The sequence below is a fragment of the Callithrix jacchus genome, chromosome 1 (assembly GCF_049354715.1).
Source record: "Callithrix jacchus isolate 240 chromosome 1, calJac240_pri, whole genome shotgun sequence".
Classification (NCBI taxonomy): Eukaryota; Metazoa; Chordata; class Mammalia; order Primates; family Cebidae; genus Callithrix; species Callithrix jacchus.
Window position 1 is genome coordinate 96,401,929 of NC_133502.1, and position 18,778 is coordinate 96,420,706.

At 43.5% G+C, this 18,778-nt stretch overlaps 2 protein-coding genes across 12 annotated transcripts in view; both read left to right on the forward strand.

Annotated features, from left to right (window-relative positions):
• The first annotated feature begins 22 nt into the window (after window positions 1-22).
• Window positions 23-8,889, forward strand: RFK (riboflavin kinase). Its single transcript, XM_002742880.7, has 4 exons — window positions 23-461; window positions 1,972-2,123; window positions 5,811-5,913; window positions 6,915-8,889. The coding sequence occupies exons 1-4, from the start codon at window positions 359-361 to the stop codon at window positions 7,043-7,045; spliced, it is 489 nt and encodes a 162-aa protein (XP_002742926.3). The 5' UTR covers window positions 23-358; the 3' UTR covers window positions 7,046-8,889.
• Window positions 7,319-18,778, forward strand: part of LOC118154017 (uncharacterized) — a 64,805-nt gene continuing 53,345 nt past the window's right edge. For 8 of the 11 annotated variants that reach the window (XR_013533111.1, XR_013533109.1, XR_013533110.1 and 5 more), the window contains exons 1-2: window positions 7,319-17,728; window positions 18,063-18,296. Coding sequence is in view for 2 of the 11 variants with exons in the window: in XM_078367189.1 (XP_078223315.1) it covers window positions 17,435-17,728; window positions 18,063-18,269 (501 nt within the window). In the remaining 9 variants the exon portion in view is untranslated. Of the gene's footprint in view, window positions 17,737-18,062; window positions 18,297-18,778 lie in introns of all 11 variants that reach the window. The other 3 variants (XR_013533112.1, XR_013533117.1, XM_078367218.1) reach the window with 1 other exon arrangement.

Genomic DNA, 18,778 nt, shown 5'->3' on the forward strand with positions numbered 1-18,778 from the left:
GGGGGGCGCGGCTACGGAAGCCGAACGGGCGTAGGCGTTCTGCTGTGGAAGCGAGCACACGCCGGCGGCGCGGGGACGGGCTTTGGGCGTCGGGCCGCCCCCTCCCCACACCCCGCCCACACCGGCAATTACTTCTGTTGTAGGCCCTGCTACCTCGCGGAGACGCAGCTCCGGAGTTGCTGGGCGTATTTTGTTGGGTCGGCGGCGTCAGGGATCCGCTGCGGCGTGTCGTTGGCGTCGCCCGGCCCCTTTGCGCCACGCGGCAGGCAGCCCTCACATTCCTGCCCCCTGGCTGGTCCGGGGTCCAGGCACTGAGTCAACGGCGGCTCCACAGGGCGCGCGCACCGGGCCGCAGCCGATGCCCCGAGCGGACTGCATTATGAGGCATCTGCCTTACTTCTGCCGCGGCCAAGTGGTGCATGGCTTCGGCCGTGGCTCCAAGCAGCTGGGCATCCCTACAGGTGAGCGGGGCGGCAAGAGGTCCCCGGTGTGGGTCACGTGGGAAGCGGGGAAGACGGCAGCCGCAGTCTCGGGGCCGGGTCGTGGGACCTCCGGGCCGCGGCAGAGGGGACACCCTTCTTCCTCTCCGAGCTCCTCCTCTGCGACTAAGGACCGTTGTTCAGGTTGAGGGAGCTGGTCCTGCCCCTGGCTCCGAGCTCCGCGGGACCGGGGTTGAGGGGCGGTGAGGGCGGGAAGCTGGTGATGTATCGCTGGATCCCCGTTAACACCTCCCTGGCCAGCCAAGGTACAGTTGGCCAAGCATGGCGCTTGTCTTGCCCATTGGAGACGTAACGTGGGCCAGATCGGGTGAACTCGAAAGCTGGCTCTAAGGTGGTTTTGTTTTCAATTTGTAATTATATAGTGTCCAGATGATGACATAGTTGAATGAGAGTCAGCTAATCTTAGTCTGTCTACATTAATTTCAGTAATTGAGACCTGACTGGAATTCATCCTTAGTACACGCCAGGGCTGCGTTTTGACTTAAGTCAGCCTTGAGCTTGGGGCCTAGGCTGGTGTTTTCAATAAGAAATTGGCCGGGCGTGGTGGTTCACGCCTGTAATCCCATCACTTTGGGAGGCTAAGGAGTGTGGATCACCTAAGGTCAGGAGTTTGAGATAGGGCTGGCCAACATGGTAAAACCGCGTCTCTACTAAAAATACAAAAATTAGCCTGGCATGGTGGCGCGTGTCTGTAATGCCAGCTACTTAGGAGGCTGAAGCAGAAGAATCGCTTGAACCAGGAGGTGGAGGCTGCAGTGAGGCCAGATCATACCACTCCGGCCTGGGTGACAGTCTCAAAAGAAAAAAGAAAAAAAAAGAAAAACTTTTCAAGTGATTCAGTACCTGATTAGGAAAGAACAGATTTGAAAAAAATCCGTCTATTCTCGTACTTGTGTTTTTCCTCCTACTCCAAGAGTATGGCTTTTTTTTTGGAGAGCTTTATACACTTACCTGGTACTTTATTCATAACCTAATCATGTGGACAGGAGAGGGAAATCTGAGCCGGAAAATGGAAGGATGGGATTGATAATTATAGACAGCGTAGGAGTCTTGTGAATGTAATGATTTACGTTATTAGCTTTGCATGTGATTTTACCAATGTTTGGTTTTTGTTATTACTATTTTGAGACAGAGTCTGGCTCTGTTACCAAGGCTGGAGTGCAGTGGTGGGATGCGATCATAACTTACTGCAGCCTCCATTTGCTGGGCTCAAGTGACCCTCCTGCCGCAGCCTTTCTGGTAGCTAAGACTGTAGGTGCAGGCCACTATGCCCAGCTAATTTTTAAATTTTTTAGTAGAGACAGGATCTCACTACGTTAAACCCGGGCTGGTCTCAATCCCCTGAGCTTAACATGAGCCTCCTGCCTTGGCCCCTCAAAGTGCTAGAAATACAGGCATGAGCCACTGCACCTGGCTACAGACATTTAATACAAAATTTATAATACTCAAAATATTTACTTTTGTTGTTTAGCTAATTTTCCTGAGCAAGTGGTAGATAATCTTCCAGCTGATATATCCACTGGCATTTATTATGGTTGGGCCAGTGTTGGAAGTGGAGATGTTCATAAGATGGTGGTGAGCATAGGCTGGAACCCATACTACAAGAATACGAAGAAATCCGTGGTAAGCATTATATTTGGCTCTGTAACTGAAAATGGTATGATGACTTAGAGAATGTATTATAGCATTAGGTGAAGAAATAGCTTATCAGTGGTAATCACAACGTGGTTCAAATACTGGAATTTTGGGCAATCTCTGCCTTTTAATTGGAGAGTGTAATTCATTAACATTTTAAGTAATTACTGATAAGGAGGGACTTCTGTTTTGCTGTTTTTTATTTGCCTTACAACTTTTATGTCATGTCCCTCACTTCTTCCATTACTGCCCTTTGTAGTAGTTTTTATTTTTTTTGTAGCGACATATTTTAATTTCCTTTCTTATTACTTTCTATGTATTTCTATAGATACTGTCTTTGTGGTTACCATGGGGTTTATATTTAACATCCTGAAGTTCTAGAAGTTTAATTCGAGTTTATACCAACTTAATTTCAATAGCATACAGAACTCACAAATTGCATCCATTTTTTTTCTTTTGTAAAAGATAAGGTCTCACTATGTTGTCCAGACTGGAGTGCAGTGGCTGTTCACAGGCCAGGTTGTAGCACACTGTAGCTTCAAACTCATAGGCTCAAGTAATCCTCCTTCAGCCTCCAGAGAGCTGGGACTATAGGTGCATGCCACTGCCTGCGTCCAGCTCAGATTATATCCTTATATATTGTGGTACCCAATAACAAAGATTAATAATTTTTTTATGCATTTGTTTTTAAAATTATGTAGAAAATAGAGTTAAAAACCAAAATTATAATACTGACTTTGATAATTGTTGTCTATGAAAGACTGACTTTACCGAAGATAAAAATGATTTAAAAGCATGTTTCATAAAATTGAGCTTGCGGCAATTAGTGCACTTCATTTACCGTTTACTTCATACATCAATTAGTTGGTCACCCTCTTAAGATAAAACAGGTTGTATGGTGCTTATTGATCTAGTCCCTGATTGGTGCTTTTCTCCTTCCTTTTTAAACCACCTGAGGGTATGGTATACTTTTCTGCCCTACTCTTTTTACAGGACCCACACAACCTCAGTGTTTTATCTGTTAGATTTGGCTGAACCTTTTGTCAGCTCAAATGTGTGGCAAAAGCAAAATACAGTTAATCTAAATTTTGTTCTGCGTCGAGTTAATAGAAGTGAAGTGTGTCACATTTGGAAAACTACGAAGTTAAATGCTGGTATAAGCAATAGTAACGACCAAGAACTGCTTAACATTTTGCTCAGTATTCAGTTATTTTTGAGTATTAATGATTTGGAAATTATTGTTTGGAGACAAGGAAAACAATGGAAAGATCACAAAATACTTTTCTGTTGAATGAGGAAGGAAAAGAAGGGGAGGGGACAATATCCCATGACTAATTTTTCTTTACTCAGATAACAAAAATGTTATAATAGAGCCAGTTAACAAATGCCTTTTGAGTGTTAGGAAAAATTGAATTTGAATTGCAGGCATATCTTACCAGTGGAAAATTGAACTTTTCCTTGCCTTTGCCAGTAACGGACATCTGTGAACTGCCTGTGCAAGTCCTTTGCCCTTAAAAAAAATGTGTTGTCTTACTGACCTTAAATAAGTTCTTCGTGACACAACTAGATCTACTTTCTTTGTTGGAACTGTGTACTGTATTACAAATTTCTTTCATCATGTTGCTTTTTTTTTTCTTAAAGTCAATGGTGTGTTGAACGGAGGTTTTTTTTTTCTTCTCCAGATAGGGTCTTGCTCTGTCACCCAGTCTGCAGTACAATGGCAATCTCAGCTCACTGCAGCCTCAAATTCCTGGGCTGAAGTGATTCTCCCATCACAACCTCCTGAATAGCTAGGACCACAGGCATGTGCCACCATGCCTGGCTATCTTAAAATTTTTTTTATAGTGATGAAGTTTCAGCATGTTACCCAAACTGGTCTCAAACTTTTGGGCTCAAGCAATCCTCCTTCCTCAGCCTCCCAAAGTGCTAGGATCACAGGCATGAGCACTGCACCCAGCCTAGAGGTTCTTAATTTTTAATATAATCCAATTCAAAATTTTTCTTTAATAGCTAATGCTTTATATAATCTGTTTCAGAAATCTTTGCCTACTCCAAAGTAATGAGATACTTGTTTGTGTTTTTTTTCTAAAAGCTTAATTAACTGACATATCTTCAAATTGATTTTTTTTTTTAGTATGGTATCTGGTAGAGATTAAAATGAATACTTTTTTCCTCATGGATGTAGGATTGACCTGCTTATTCATTGAAAATACCATCCTTTCACAACAGTGCTGCAGTATTACCTGGGACATAAATCAAGTGACCTTACATGTGTGTGAATCCAAAATAAACTTATACATACTTGGTCTGCTTGTCTTATCATAGGTCTTGATATCTAGTTGTATAAGCCCTCTAGTTTTGTTCTTAAGATTTTCTTGGATAATTTTGGCTTTTCCATATACATTTTGGAATCACTTGTCAGGTTCTCCTATTTTTAAAAACTCACAAGGATTTTCGTTGGGGCAGCATTGACTTCATAGATTAGTTTGGGAAGTTTGCCATTTCTCTCAATATCTCAATAATGTCTTGTAATTGTCAGTGTCATGGTTTTGCATATCTTTTTTTTTTTTGAGACGGAGTCTTGTTCTGTTGCCCAGGCTAGAGTGCTGGAGTGCAATGGCATGATCTTTGCTCACTGCAACCTCCACCTCCCAAGTTTGAGCAATTCTCCTGTCTCAGCCTCCTGAGTAGCTGGGACTATAGGTATGCGCCACCATGCCCCGATAATTTTTGTTTTTAGTAGAGATGGGGTTTTACCATGTTGGCCAGGCCTATCTTGAACTCTTGACCTCAAATGATCCACCCTACTCGGCCTCCCAAAAGTGCTGGGATTACAGGCATGAGCTTCTGCACCCGGCTGGTCTTAAATATCTTAGTTTCTTTTTTATTGTTCAAATGTTTACTGAAAAGAAAGAATACACATCAGATGTATTGGTTCATAGCCCCAAAGCCATGGGGCAGTTTATGTATCTTCTAACTCACACTGCCCCCTGCCCATTACAGACGAGAAAACTAAGCCCCACAAAAAGCTAGTCATACAGTTAACCAAGTATGGGAATCCAGACTTGACTCTAAATCGGTGCTCTTAACCACAATACTGCCCAGATTATTTAGCTGAACTAGATTCTAGGGCACTTTCTACCTCATGCAGCATTTTGCTTTAACATGCCCTATGCCCTTTTGCCACTTTGCTCCCTGATCAGGAAGCTGCATGGCTCTCCTGTCCCATCAGTTCTCAGCTCTGCCAAACTCTGAAGTTTCCATACTTGTTGTGTGTCAGAGATGTGCAGACCTGACTGACCTTACAACTAATTGTTTAGTAGTAACATCTTTTAATACTTTTCTTATTCTCTGTTTGGTGTCCTGTTTTCTCACCTTGGTAAGATGCTTCCTTGGATACATGTCAGGTTTTGGTTTTGTTTTTTTTTTTTAAGTAACGGCAAATCATGCCAGATGCTACCACCTCACTCAGTTAGGTTTATAAGACTGGGGCACAAATAGGAACACTGGGAAAATTTAGGGAAAACTGCACCTAGATTTTAACCTAAATCATTAAAAATTTAAAGAGTGTTGATTGTTTCATTTAAATTAACCCACCATAAACATTAAGATATATTTCAGATTTCAGGTACACTGTAATCTGATAGCATTCTTTTTAACATTTCTTGACTATAGGAAACACATATCATGCATACCTTCAAAGAGGACTTCTATGGGGAAATCCTCAATGTGGCCATTGTTGGCTACCTCAGACCAGAAAAGAACTTTGATTCTTTAGGTAAGTTCTTATTTTAATCTTCTTAAATATTACTACTGCTACCGCAGGTACCTCTACCGCTACTACCAGTAATAAATAATGGCAGGACAGATAGCATTTGAGCATTTAATATATGCCAGGCACCGTTTAAATGCTTTACATTAATTTATCTTCTTTTACCTCTGAGGGATTTTATTGCCTGTCTCTCAGATGAGGAGATGGCACAGAGAGATTAACATTCTCAAAGTCATAGAGTAAGTAAGGGAGCCTAGCTTCCAACCTAGCAGGCTGGCTGCTTCTCTCCAGCAGTAAGAAGTTAATGAAATCTTTCAAAATGTGTGATGATGTTTGAGATATAGTAGATGAGAGAATATTTGAAACAAGTGTTATCAGGTATCTATTAGTGTAGTGTGATACTTTTAACTCTGTTGTAAAGTATCTTTTACAAGTATAAATACCAACCAAAAAGAATAGTGAATGCTTGTTTCTTCCATTTGATATTTTTGCCTATGCCTTTCTTTTAAATTATAAGATTAGGGACATATCTTTTTTTTTTTTTTTTTGAGATGGAATTTTGCTCTTCCTAGCCCAGACTGGAGTGCAGTGGCGCAGTCTCAGCTCGCTGCAAACTCCGCCTCCCAGGTTCAAGGGATTCTCCTGTCTCAGCCTCCCTAATAGCTGGGATTACAGGTGCGCGCCACCACGCCCAGCTAATTTTTCTATTTTTAGTAGAGATGAGGTTTCACCATGTTGGTCAGGCTGGTCTCAAACTCCTGACCGCAGGTGATCTGCCCAAAGTGCTGGAATTACAGATGTGAGACACCACGCCTGGCCTAGGGACATGTCTTTTGTGTACCATTGACTTAGGCCTGGAAGGAGTGATGGAACAAACATTTACTGCGTATCTACCCTGTGCCAGAGATACTGCCAGCCTATGAGTCTTTAGGCGAGGCTAAACAGGAGTAGTAAAAAGTAATGTTAACAGTTTTTCATCATTTTAATCTGGTATATTCTTTCTGCAGAGTCACTTATTTCAGCAATTCAAGGTGATATTGAGGAAGCTAAGAAACAACTAGATTTACCAGAACATTTGAAAATCAAAGAAGACAGTTTCTTTCAGGTTTCCAAAAGCAAAACAATGAATGGCCACTGATGAAAAATTGTATTTATTCATTCACTGTTTTCTAGTGTTTCTGTGTTTATTGCTGTCCATTCTCATCTTGGTTATGTTTTAAGAATCAAACACTTTCGTACAGTTGTGAATTAAACAGTACAATGTAGTTACCATATCATGCTTCAACTTTTAAATGAAGCCCATCATATCATAGCACTAAAAAGATTCATTTAAAAATCAAGATTCTAAAAATACATATTGATTAAAATATACCACTAGAAAGGTATTACTTGTGTATAAGTATGGGTGAAAAGGCAAGTCACTAGTTTGAGATGAAATATGAAATTTTCATGGTAAAATACCAGCATGTATGTACTTCTATAGTGTATACTTCTAAACAAAGTAAATGCATTAAGGCCAAGTGCAGTGGCTTGCGCCTGTAATCCCAGCACTTTGGGAGCCGAGGTGGGAGGATTGCTTGAGTTCAAGACCAGTCTGGGCAACATAGTGAGACCCCCATCTCTATAAAAAAACAAAACAAAAAGGAAATGCATTATATAGAAAATTGATAGTTTATCATAAACCTACAGGGAAGAAACCCAGACTTTGTATTTTTGATATTTTGTGCATTAATAAATTACAAACATGAAGATATTTGTGAAATTTTGTTTTAGCTATTTTCTTTGAAGTCACATCATTGTACCATCTTCATTTTGTATAAAGCTACTTCAGTTCTAAGTCCTCTGGACTTCCCCTATCTGTTTTTTGTTGTTGTTGTTGAAGACAGTAAAATAAGTGTTTTTAAATCTGTATGGCTCCTTTTTGTTGGATAATGCTTCTTCTTTTTAAAGGTAAATATTCTTGTTCTTCAACATTTGTCTTTGTTTCTTTTTTCCTTTTTTAGGAAAAACAAAACAGATTTTTATCTTTAGTTTTCTCAAGATTTAAGTGAGCACATACTCATTTACATGTACCAATTTTTTAAAGAACACAATGTTTCCCTCACTAGCAAAATTATTTAAGAGCCAATTAAACTATGAAATAATTAGAAAATTATTTATTTTTAATATTTAAGGCCTTGAAATTAATTTTGTTCCAAGGCAAATCTAAACTTGTGTAGCTGTATATGTGCAATATAATTTAATGCTAGTCTAAAAAGTACTTGTAGCTTGAGATAAAAGCATAAAGTTTTAGTTAACTAGTCTTCATACTGTGGATTTTTCCTCCAATTAACTAATATGTGGGAAATTAAGATTACAGATTCCTTTGGGCCCTCTCAAATAGTACATTGCATCATTGTTCACTGTAGCAACAGATTTGGTGGTGATAGGAGAATAGAGATAGAAATATAGAGGGTAATTTTAAAGTTAATTAGTTATGAATCATTTTCCCCTAATCTGCATAAATGAATGAGAACTGATTTTAATAAAAATACTTTATTTTGTGTAAAAAAGTATTCAGAAAAACATCTAAAGCTGTTGGAGAAGAGGGAGTCATAAATACAGTTGGATTGTGTTTTACTTTTTATTTCTTTATAAATGTCAAAAACAGTTTTTAATGTTTGAAATCCTATACTTGAAAGAAACCTCAATTATCAGTGGCTTTATGAGGCAAAGTTAACAAACATGGGAAATATGAAAATGTTTGTGTTTTGTCTGAATACCTTGCTACTAAATGCCCTCTTTAGGTGTGTGAAAGTTCGTTGATATGTTATTGTCCCTTTACATCTTGTTAAATAGCCATTGCTTCTGAGAATCGGACTGTGTGGTGTTTGAGGGGTTAATTGTGTCTATATATTTTTTTAATTTTATAAGAAGTTACAGTAGTACCATTTTGATTAGTCTGAATGTTTTCAGGCCTTGAAATAAATTTTGACTAAGTGATATTTTTTCTTTCCCTGCGTCAGCTTGAATCTTTGATATATTTCTAATTTGTTGGCTGATTGTTACTCTTAAGTGTGTTAAGTTGCCTGAGGAGCAAGTTATAGGTGGCAGCTGTAGGGAGAGACTGGCATACAGCAGTAGTTCTACAACCAAGGGCATTGCCTTCAAGATCCCCTGTGTTTATGCCTGCAGCACCGTGACTGAGGTTTATTTGGAGAGCATTCACAGGGCATCACTGCTAAAGTCCACTTACTGAGAATAAGGGTTCCTGTTACATTTTGGACTTATAAGAGCCAGAAAAGTATAGGTAGGTCTGGGTTCCCTTGCATAACTCCTGCTCCAAAACAGAGTTCTGTTGTAACCTTCTAGTCTTTTGCCACCAAACCCACAAGCAGCAACATTGAACTCATTTGCCTTTCTCTGTTGCATGCTGATACTCTTTCAACCCTCATCCCCAGAACTCATCTTCCTCAACTATGGAGACTTACAAGTCTGCAGTTAGAGCTTACCATGAAACATGATTCCAATTGGGAGATGGAAGTGGAAGTCTTGTCTTCAGAGATGCAGCCAAGAAACAAACCTATTCTGCCAAAAGAGATGACATCATAAACAAAAGTAAAAACAAATTGTAGTATAAACTCTACAAAGATGGCAGATCCAGGGTTATCAGATACAGAAATTGAAACGACTGTTTAATATGTATAATGTAATAAAAGGGTAACAAAAATGATCAAATGGCAAGGTGTATAAAAACTGGGCAGCTGTGTGCTGTGGCATGTGCCTGTAATCCTAGCCATTTGGGAGGCTGAAGCAGGAGGATTACTTGAGGCCAGAATTGCTGTGATGAGCACATGTGACTAGCCACTACACTCCAGCCTGGGCAACATAGTAAGATCCTGTCTGTATTAAAATTTAAAATAAAGTAAAAATTGGGCAGATACTTAGGAATTCTCCAAAATAGAATTTATAGTTATAAAGAAAACTTGAAATTAAAAATTCAATGGATGGGTTAAATACATATTTAATGAGAATTAGTGAACTATGAGGCTTAAGTCTGTGACTGTGCTAGTGGCAGTTGGCTTTTAGATCAGGTGATAACTGGAATTTGAACCCTAGCTTGTTTCTCAAGCAGCTCACTAAGCCTTTGGACCTATCCTGTGTTTATTTTTCTTGTTCCGTGTGTATATTTGAGAATGACATACTTGACTATTGTCAGAATTTCCGCTTTGGTTCCCTGGCCATTACAGGGGCCAAGTAGGAGCCAGGATAGTAACAACCACAACAATGCTACATCTCCAGGAAAATTGGAGAGGTCATTATCAAAAATCCTGAAAGATTAGCTGGATGTGGTGGTGTGGACCTATGGTTCCAGCTACTTGGTAAACTGAGGTGGGAGAATAGCTTGAGCTCAGGAGTTCGAGACTGCAGTATGCTCTAATCATGCCTATGAATAGCTACTGCACTCCAGTTTGGGCAGCATAGGGAAACCCTGTCTCAAAGAACAAAATGCTGGAAGTTTGAGGATAGAGGCTCCTATTGTATCTGTTTAGCCTATACAGAAGTTTGCTAAATCTTGGAGAATGACTATTATCAGCTAGTCAGGTGATTATTTCAACTGCAGCTATTGTTTAGAATATATAAAAGTATCAGCAGATTTCTAAGGACTGCTGTAAGGAACATATTGAACACAATGCAAGGGAGAAAAATTAGGAATAAAAATATGTCATAAAGCTATTTTGTAATGAATGATAATGTGACACAAACATTTGCCAAATGCAGCTAACAAAAGATTTATAGTTTTAAATAATATTAGACAAGATTGAAGATGAGTCATGATCTAAGCTTTCATCTTAAAAAGCTAGAAAACAGTAAAAGAAACCAGATACCTCACAAAAATATGTATGTATATACATTTCAGGAACAGGCAAAAGCTATCTACAGCTGGGTTTGACAACCCTAGGCCATGGATCCGGACCGTGGCCATGGATTAGTACATTAGGAACTAGGCCACTTAGCAGGAGGTGCACTGTGGGCAAGTGAGCATTACCACCTGATATGGTTAGGCTTTGTATTGCCACCCAAATCTCGTCTTGAATTATCCCTATAATCCCCACATGTCAAGGAAGAAACCAGGTGGAAGTGATTGAATCATGGGTGAAACCACCAGCCTTGCGGAACTGTGAGTCAGTTAAACCTTTTTCCTTTATAAAGTTCCCATTCTTGGACAGTTCATAGCAGTATGAGAAAGGACTAATACATCACCTAAGCTCCGCCTCCTGTCATCATCAGCAGCATTAGATTCCCAGGAGCATGAACTGTATCCTAAACTGCATGTGAGGGATCTAGATTGCGCATTCCTTATGATAATCTAATGAAGTGGAACAGTTTCATCCAGAAGCCATCTTACCCACCCGTCCATGAAAAATCTTGCACGAAACCAGTCCCTGGTGCCAAAAAAGTTGAGGACCAGTGATTGATAGCAGGTTGATTACTGAGGACAGGGTTGACAGGAGAATCATAAGGTGTTGGGAGCTTCTGTTTTACTGTCCTATTTCTAGATCGGGGCAATGGTTGCCTAGTGTGCTCACTTTGAAAATTTAAGCTTTATCCTTGTGTACAGACAAATAACAATGTTCTGTATAGGCCAGGTGCTGTGGCTCACACCTGTAATCCTAGCACTTTGGGAGGCTGAGGTGGGTGGATCACCTGAAGTCAGGAGTTAAAGACTAGCTTGGCCAACGTGGCGAAACCCCATCTCTACTAAAAATACAAAAATTAGTGGAGTGTGGTGGTGGGTGTCTGTGATCCCTGCTACTCAAGAGACCGAGGCAGGGGAATTGAACCCAGCTGAGGTGGCACCACTGCACTCCAGCCTGGGTGAGAGAGTGAGACTCCATCTCAAAAAAAAAGAAAAGAAAATACATTCTGTATAGCTCAGGAATGACTATCATTTACATGGTCAGAATTACAGCATTAAATCTTTTTATTTTACTTTTAAATTGCATTTTAAGTTTTGGGGTACATGTGAAGAACATGCAAGATTGTACACACATGGCAGTGTGATTTGCTGCTTTCCTCCCTATCACCTATATCTGGCATTTCCTGCCATGTTCTCTCTCCCCAACTCCCTACCCCGTGCTGTCCCTCCCCTATTTCCCCCAGACAGATCCCAGTGCGTGATGCTCCCCTCCCTGTGTCCATATGTTCTCATTGTTCAACACCCACCTATGAGTGAGAACATGCAGTGTTTGATTTCCTGTTCTTGTGTCAGTTTGCTGAGAATGATGGTTTCCAGGTTCATCCATGTCTCTACAAAGGACACGAACTCATCGTTTTTCATGGCTGCATAGTATTCCATAGTGTATATGTGCAACATTTTCCCTGTCCAGTCTATCACTGATGGGCATTTAGGTTGGTTCCAGGTCTTTGCTATTGTAAACAGTGCTGCAATGAACATTTGTGTGCATGTGTCCTTGTAGTAGAATGATTTATAATCCTTTGAATATATACCCAGTAATGGGATTGCTGGGTCAAATGGAATTTCTATATCTACATCCTTGAGGAATCAAAAAGTGTCTGTTCATGTCCTTCGTCCACTTTTGAATGGGCTTGTTTTTTTCTTGTAAATCTGTTTTAGTTCTTTGTAGATTCTGGATATTAGCCCTTTGTCAGATGGTAGATTGCAGAAATTTTTTCCCATTCTGTTGATTGCCAGTTCACTCTAATGATTGTTTCTTTTGCTGTGCAGAAGCTGTGGAGTTTAATTAGATCCCATTTGTCTATTTTGGCTTTTGTTGCCAATGCCTTCGGTGTCTTAGTCATGAAGTCCTTGCTTATGCCTATGTCCTATATGGTTTTGCCTAGGTTTTCTTCTAGGGTTTTTATGGTGTTAGGTCTTATGTTTAAGTCTTTAATCCATCTGGAGTTAATTTTAGTATAAGGTGTCAGGAAGGGGTTCAGTTTCTGCTTTCTGCACATGACTAGCCAGTTTTCCCAACACCATCTATTAAACAGGGAATCCTTTCCCCATTGCTTGTTTTTGTTGGGTTTGTCAAAGATCAGATGATTGTAGATGTGTAGCATTGCCTCCGAGGCCTCTGTTCTGTTCCATTGGTCTATATCTATGTTTTGGCACCAGTACCATGCTGTTTTGATTACTGTAGCCTTGTAGTATAGTTTGAAGTCAGATAGTGTGATGCCTCCAGCTTTGTTCTTTTTGCTTAGAATTGACTTGGCTATGGGAGCTCTCTTTTGGTTCCATATGAAGTTTAAGGTGTTTTTTTCCAGTTCTGTGAAGAGGATCATAGGTAGCTTGATGGGGATAGCGGTGAATCTATAAACTAGTTTGGGCAGTGTGGCCATTTTCACAATACTAATTCTTCCCAGCCGTGAGCATGGAATGTTTTTCCATCTGTGTCCTCTCTTATTTCCTTGAGCAGTGGTTTGTAGTTCTCCTTGAAGAGGTCCTTTACATCCTTTGTTAGTTGTATTCCTAGGTATTTTATTCTCTTTGTAGCAATTGTGAATGGCAGTTCGTTCTTGATTTGGCTCTCTTTAAGTCTGTTATTTGTGTATAGGAATGCTTGTGATTTCTGCACCTTGATTTTGTATCATGAGACTTCGCTGAAGTTGCTTATCAGTATCAAGAGATTTTGGTCTGAGACGATGGTGTCTTCTAAATATACAATTGTGTTGTCTACAAATAGAGACAATTTGACTTCCTCCTTTCCTAATTGAATACCATTTATTTCTTTTTCTTGCCTGATTGCTCTCGCTAGAACTTCCAATACTCTATTGAGTAAGAGTGGTGAGAGAGGGCATCCTTGTCTAGTGCCAGATTTCAAAGGGAATGCTTCCAGTTTTTGCCCACTCGGTATGATATTGGCTGTGGGTTTGATGTAAATAGCTTTTATTATTTTGAGAGATGTTCCATTGATACCTAGTTTATTGAGAGTTTTTAGCATAAAGTGCTGTTGAATTTTGTCAAAGGCCTTCTCTGCATCCATTGAGATACTCATGTGGTTTTTGTCTTTGGTTCTGTTTATGTGGTGAATTATGTTTATAGACTTGCATATGCTGAACCAGCCTTGCAGCCCCAAGATGAAGCCTACTTGATTGTGATGGATAAGCTTTTTAATGTGCTGTTGCAATCAGTTTGCCAGTATTTTGCATCTATGTTCATGGATATTGCCTGATGAAATGGCCGCCCTGATTTGTGTGAGTTTTTGTGCGGAGACCCTCTGCACTGGCTGAAACAGCCGTGGTGGAGACTTGTGGTGCTTTTCATCCTGGGAATCTCCTGGTCTGTGGGCAGTAAAAATTGTTTGTTGATGCAATGATCACTCACCCTCTGCATTCTCGCCGGGAACTGCACTCCAGAGTTGTTCCTATTTGGCCATCTTGGATCCAACCTTGGTTTTATATGTTTTTAGAGATGGAGTCTTATTCTGTTGCCCATGCTGGTGTGCAGTGGCATGATCATAGCTCACTGCAGCCTAGAACTCCTGGACTCAAGAGATCCTCCTGCATTAACCTCCCCAGTAGCTAGGACTACATGCACCATGCCACTGTGCTCAGCTGTTTTTTTTTTTAAGAGTCAGGGTTTTGCTCTGTTACTCAGGCTGGAGTGTAGTGACATAATCATAGCTCACTGCCGCCTTGAACTCTGGGCATCAAGTGATTCTCCTTCCTCAGTCTCCCAAAGAGCTGAGATCACAGGCTTGGGTCATTGTACCTGACAGGCAGCACTCTTATTTTATTTTTATTTATTTATTTATTCTCACCCATGGACTCAGGTCACATTAATTGTTTTATATGTGGGTTTCTTCCATTGCTAAGAAGTACTAGGTAATTTCTGCTTGGTTTGATGAGTACACTTGTTTCCTTCTCCCTCAAGGTTCCCATTCTCTATTTTCACGTCAACAACATAGCATCATAAGCAGCATCTCAAGCACTTTTCTGGTAGTCCATATCACTCCTAGGAGTCACTACCTCTAGGGCACAGAAAGGATTCCCAGGTGTGGGTTCTGCTTGGCTCCACATACCAGCTGCTAACTACAAGTCAGTCATGGGAATTTCAGGGCTCATTTCAGAGTCCCTTTAGGTCTTTCCGAGCCTTCAAAATATTTTCTAGGGTTACCCAGGGAATTGTTTTGCTTACAGATTTGAGGATATTTCAAATTAATGGCTCCCCATCTAGTACAGAATGTCTGTCACATGAAGTTTTTGTTTTATTTTCCATTTTATCTCCTGAAATTAACAAAACCTAATACTAATAAGATTCTGAGGTTCTCAGCATATTTCAAAACCAGACTTTTCCCCTGGCCGTTCGTCTGACCAGCTGACTTATTCTGTTCTCTACTATTTTCTGTGAATTTGGTTTGAGGTTTTTTTTTTGTTTGTTTTTGTTTTTTTAAATTTTAGAAGATGGAGGGCAATGTTAGCTTGGATTCTTTGCTCTTTTGAAAAGTTTATTTTCTTCCTTTTTAGACAGTCTTGCTTTTTTACTGCAACAGCTTAACCACATTGAAGACATCTCGTTCTTTGTAACATTTTATAAGTTAAACAAAGATAACTAGATGCACATTGAACATTCAAAAGAAAAAAAAAAAGAGGCCAGCATGGTGGTTCATGCCTATAGTCCCAGCATTTTGGGAGGCAGAGGTGGGAGGATCACTTGATCCTGGAGTTGAAGGACAGCCTGGGCAGCATAATGAAACCCGTCTCTACAAAAAATTAGTTGGACATAGTGGCGCATGCCTGTAATCCCACCTACTCAGGAGGCTGAGGCAGGAGAATGGCCTGAACCCAGGAGGCGGAGGTTGCAGGGGGGGCGCGGGGAGGGGGAAGAAAAAGCAGGGCGCGGTGGCTCACACCTGTAATCCCAGCACTTTGGGAGGCCGAGGCAGGTGGATCACAAAGCCAAGAGATCGAGACGATCCTGGTCAACATGGTGAAAGCCAGTCTCTACTAAAAACACAAAAAATTAGCTAGGCATAGTGGCGCGTGCCTGTAATCCCAGCTGCTCAGGAGGCGGAGGTTGCGGTGAGCCAAGATTCCGCCATTGCACTCCAGCCTGGGTAACAAAAGCGAAACTCCGTCTCAAAAAAAAAAATAATAAAATAAAATAAAATAAAACAAAACCCGAAGGAGGAGAACTTAAACATAATGAAGCTTCTTCGCTGGGCGCGGTGGTGCGTGCCTGTAGTCCCAGCTACTCGGGAGGCTGAAGTGGGACGATCGCTTGAGCCCAGCAGTTCTGGGCTGTAGTGCACTATGCCAATCAGGTGTCCACACCAAGTTCGGCATCAATATGGTGACCTCCCAGGAGCAAGGGAACACCAGGTTGCTTCAGGAGGGGTGAACCAACCCAGGCTGGAAATGGAGCAGGTCAAAATTCCCATGCTCATCTGTAGTGGGATTGCGCCTGTGAATATCCACTGCACTCCAGACTGGGCAACATGGTGAAACCTTGTCTCTACTAAAAATACAAAAAATTAGCTGGGCATGGTGGCGCGTCCCTGTAATCCCAGCTACTCAGGAGGCTGAGGCAGGAGAATTGCCTGAACCCAGGAGGCGGAGGTTGCAGTGAGCCGAGATCGCGCCATTGCACACCAGCCTGGGCAACAAGAGTGAAACTCCGTCTCAAAAAAAAAAAAAAGATGGTGGAAAAGCCCAGGCGCCGTGTGTCCCGCCTGTAATCCCAGCACTTTGAGAGGCCGAGGCGGGCGGATCACGAGGTCAGGAATTCAAGACCAGACTGGCCAACATGGTGAAACCCCCGTCTCTACTGAAGATACAATAAATCAGCCGGGCGTGGTGGCTCGGGCCTGTAATCCCAGCTACTTGGCAGGCTGAGGCAGGAGAATTGCTTGAACTCGAAGATGGAGGTTGCAATGAGCAGACTGCACCATTGCACTCCAGCCTGGGTGACGGGGGAGACTCCGTCTCAGAAAAAACAAACAAACAAAAAATGGTGTTTCGCTTTTGTCGCCCAGGCTGGAGTGCAATGGTGACATCTCAGCTCACTGCAACCTCCGCCTCCGTGGTTCAAGTGATTCTCTTACCTCAGCCTCGCGGGTAGCTGAGATTACAGGCATGCACCACCATGCCCAGCTATTTTTTTTTTTTTTTTTTTTTTTTAAGTGGAGATCGGTTTTCGGCATGTTGGCCAGACTGGCCTCAAGTGATCCACCAACTTCTGCCTCCCAAACTTCTGGGATTACAGGCGAGAGCCACCGCTGCACCCGGCAGGCATGGAAGAGGTTCCGCTGGGGTCTGCTGGGAGGAGTCGCGCTGGGGAAAGCGAGCGGAGGTGCTCCTTGACGAAACTGGGGAATCCCAGATCTCAGGGATTCTGTCCTGGCCTGCGCCCTGGATCGTCCAGCCTTGGCGGGAGCGGGGAGAAGACCTCGCCCTTCTTGACGGGCTGCGTGTGAGGGTCCAACTTCGCCAAAGGCCCAGCCCGGGGTTCCCAGCCCTTGGCCCCACCCTGTAGCGCCCGGGCCCCCCTCCCCTCCAGACCTGGCATTCGCCCTCAACAAACATGGCGCCGACGGCCTCAGTACGTCCAGCGACACGCCCGCCGGCCACCTCCCGCGCTTCTATTAACCGCAGCCGGAAGCCGAGCGGCAGAGCGGGCAGCCTGGCTTCCGGACTGGCGGCGGCCTGCGCGGCAGGTGTGTGGCTGCGCGCTAGCGCCGCAGGGCGGGGCGCTGTAACCCCTGGAGAGCCCGTCGCGGGAGCGCAAGGAGCTGGACGGACTCTGGAGCTTCCGCGCCGACTTCTCCGACGACCGGCGCCAGGACTTCCAGGAGCAGTGGTAGCGGCCGCTGCTGCGGTAACTCGGTGCGGGGCCGGGAGGCGCGCGGAAGCCGGGAGGAAGGAGTGGGGGAGCCCAGGCCGCCTCGCAGACTCCTTCCCCTGGGCGCCCGGGGGTTGGGGACGCAGAGAAGGTTAAAGATCAGTGGGCTTGGGGGCGCGGGGTTGGGGGAGTGGGGCAGGGAGGGGACCCAGGAGGACCGCGGGGAAGCAGGCGCAAGGAGGAGGAAGCGCCCATGCCGAGCTCCCTCCCGAGGCGAAGGCTGAGCCCGGGCAGTGTCCTTTTTTTTTTTTAATGTTTGTTATTAATTTTTAAAACATTTTTTGAGACCGGGCTTGGCCCTGTTGCCCAGGCTGGAGCGCAGTGGCGCAATCCTAACTTGGCCCTCGAGAAGTCGGCGGAGGCGTCGGCGGCAGTGGCCCTGGCCAGCCCGGCCCGGCCACAGGGAGGTCAGCTGCTGCGACTGCGGCCCCGGCCCGGCCGGCGGGAAGTCAGCGGAGGCGGCGGCGGCGCGGTCAGAGTGAGTTTCTTTGGAGAAGCCGTGGTGGCTTCAACGTGATGGTGGAGGACGAGACAGGTCTCTGCGGTAAGTGGCTGGGACTTGTACCCCACCGGGAATCCTCCAGACCTCCCTGCTCCTTCTTCGTGGCTCCGTGCTTTGTCTGGGATGGGTTGGTGGCACTATGGGGTGCAACACTGCCAGCGGCGAGGGATGGGTTCGGGGTGCTGTCAGGTGTTACGTTGCCCCCAGTCGGGGAGGAGCTGTGAGATCCACGACATCATTGCCTGTGTCTGGGAGCTGGTTGGGGGCACTATCCAAGGCTGCATCACCCACATGGGGAGTGGGTTGGGGGCACTGTCTGGGGCTGCAATGCTGGCGGTGGAGGATGCTTTAGGGGGTGCTACAGTGCTGGTGGGGGGAGGGGGGTGGTAAAGGCGTCATGGGGACTACACTGAGACAGAGGTTGGGGGGCTTGTTGGGAGAGCTACACAGGGTTGGACTGCCTGTGGAGTGGGGTAGAGGGTTGGTGGGGGCACTCTTGGGGCCGGATACACAGCCTGAGTGGT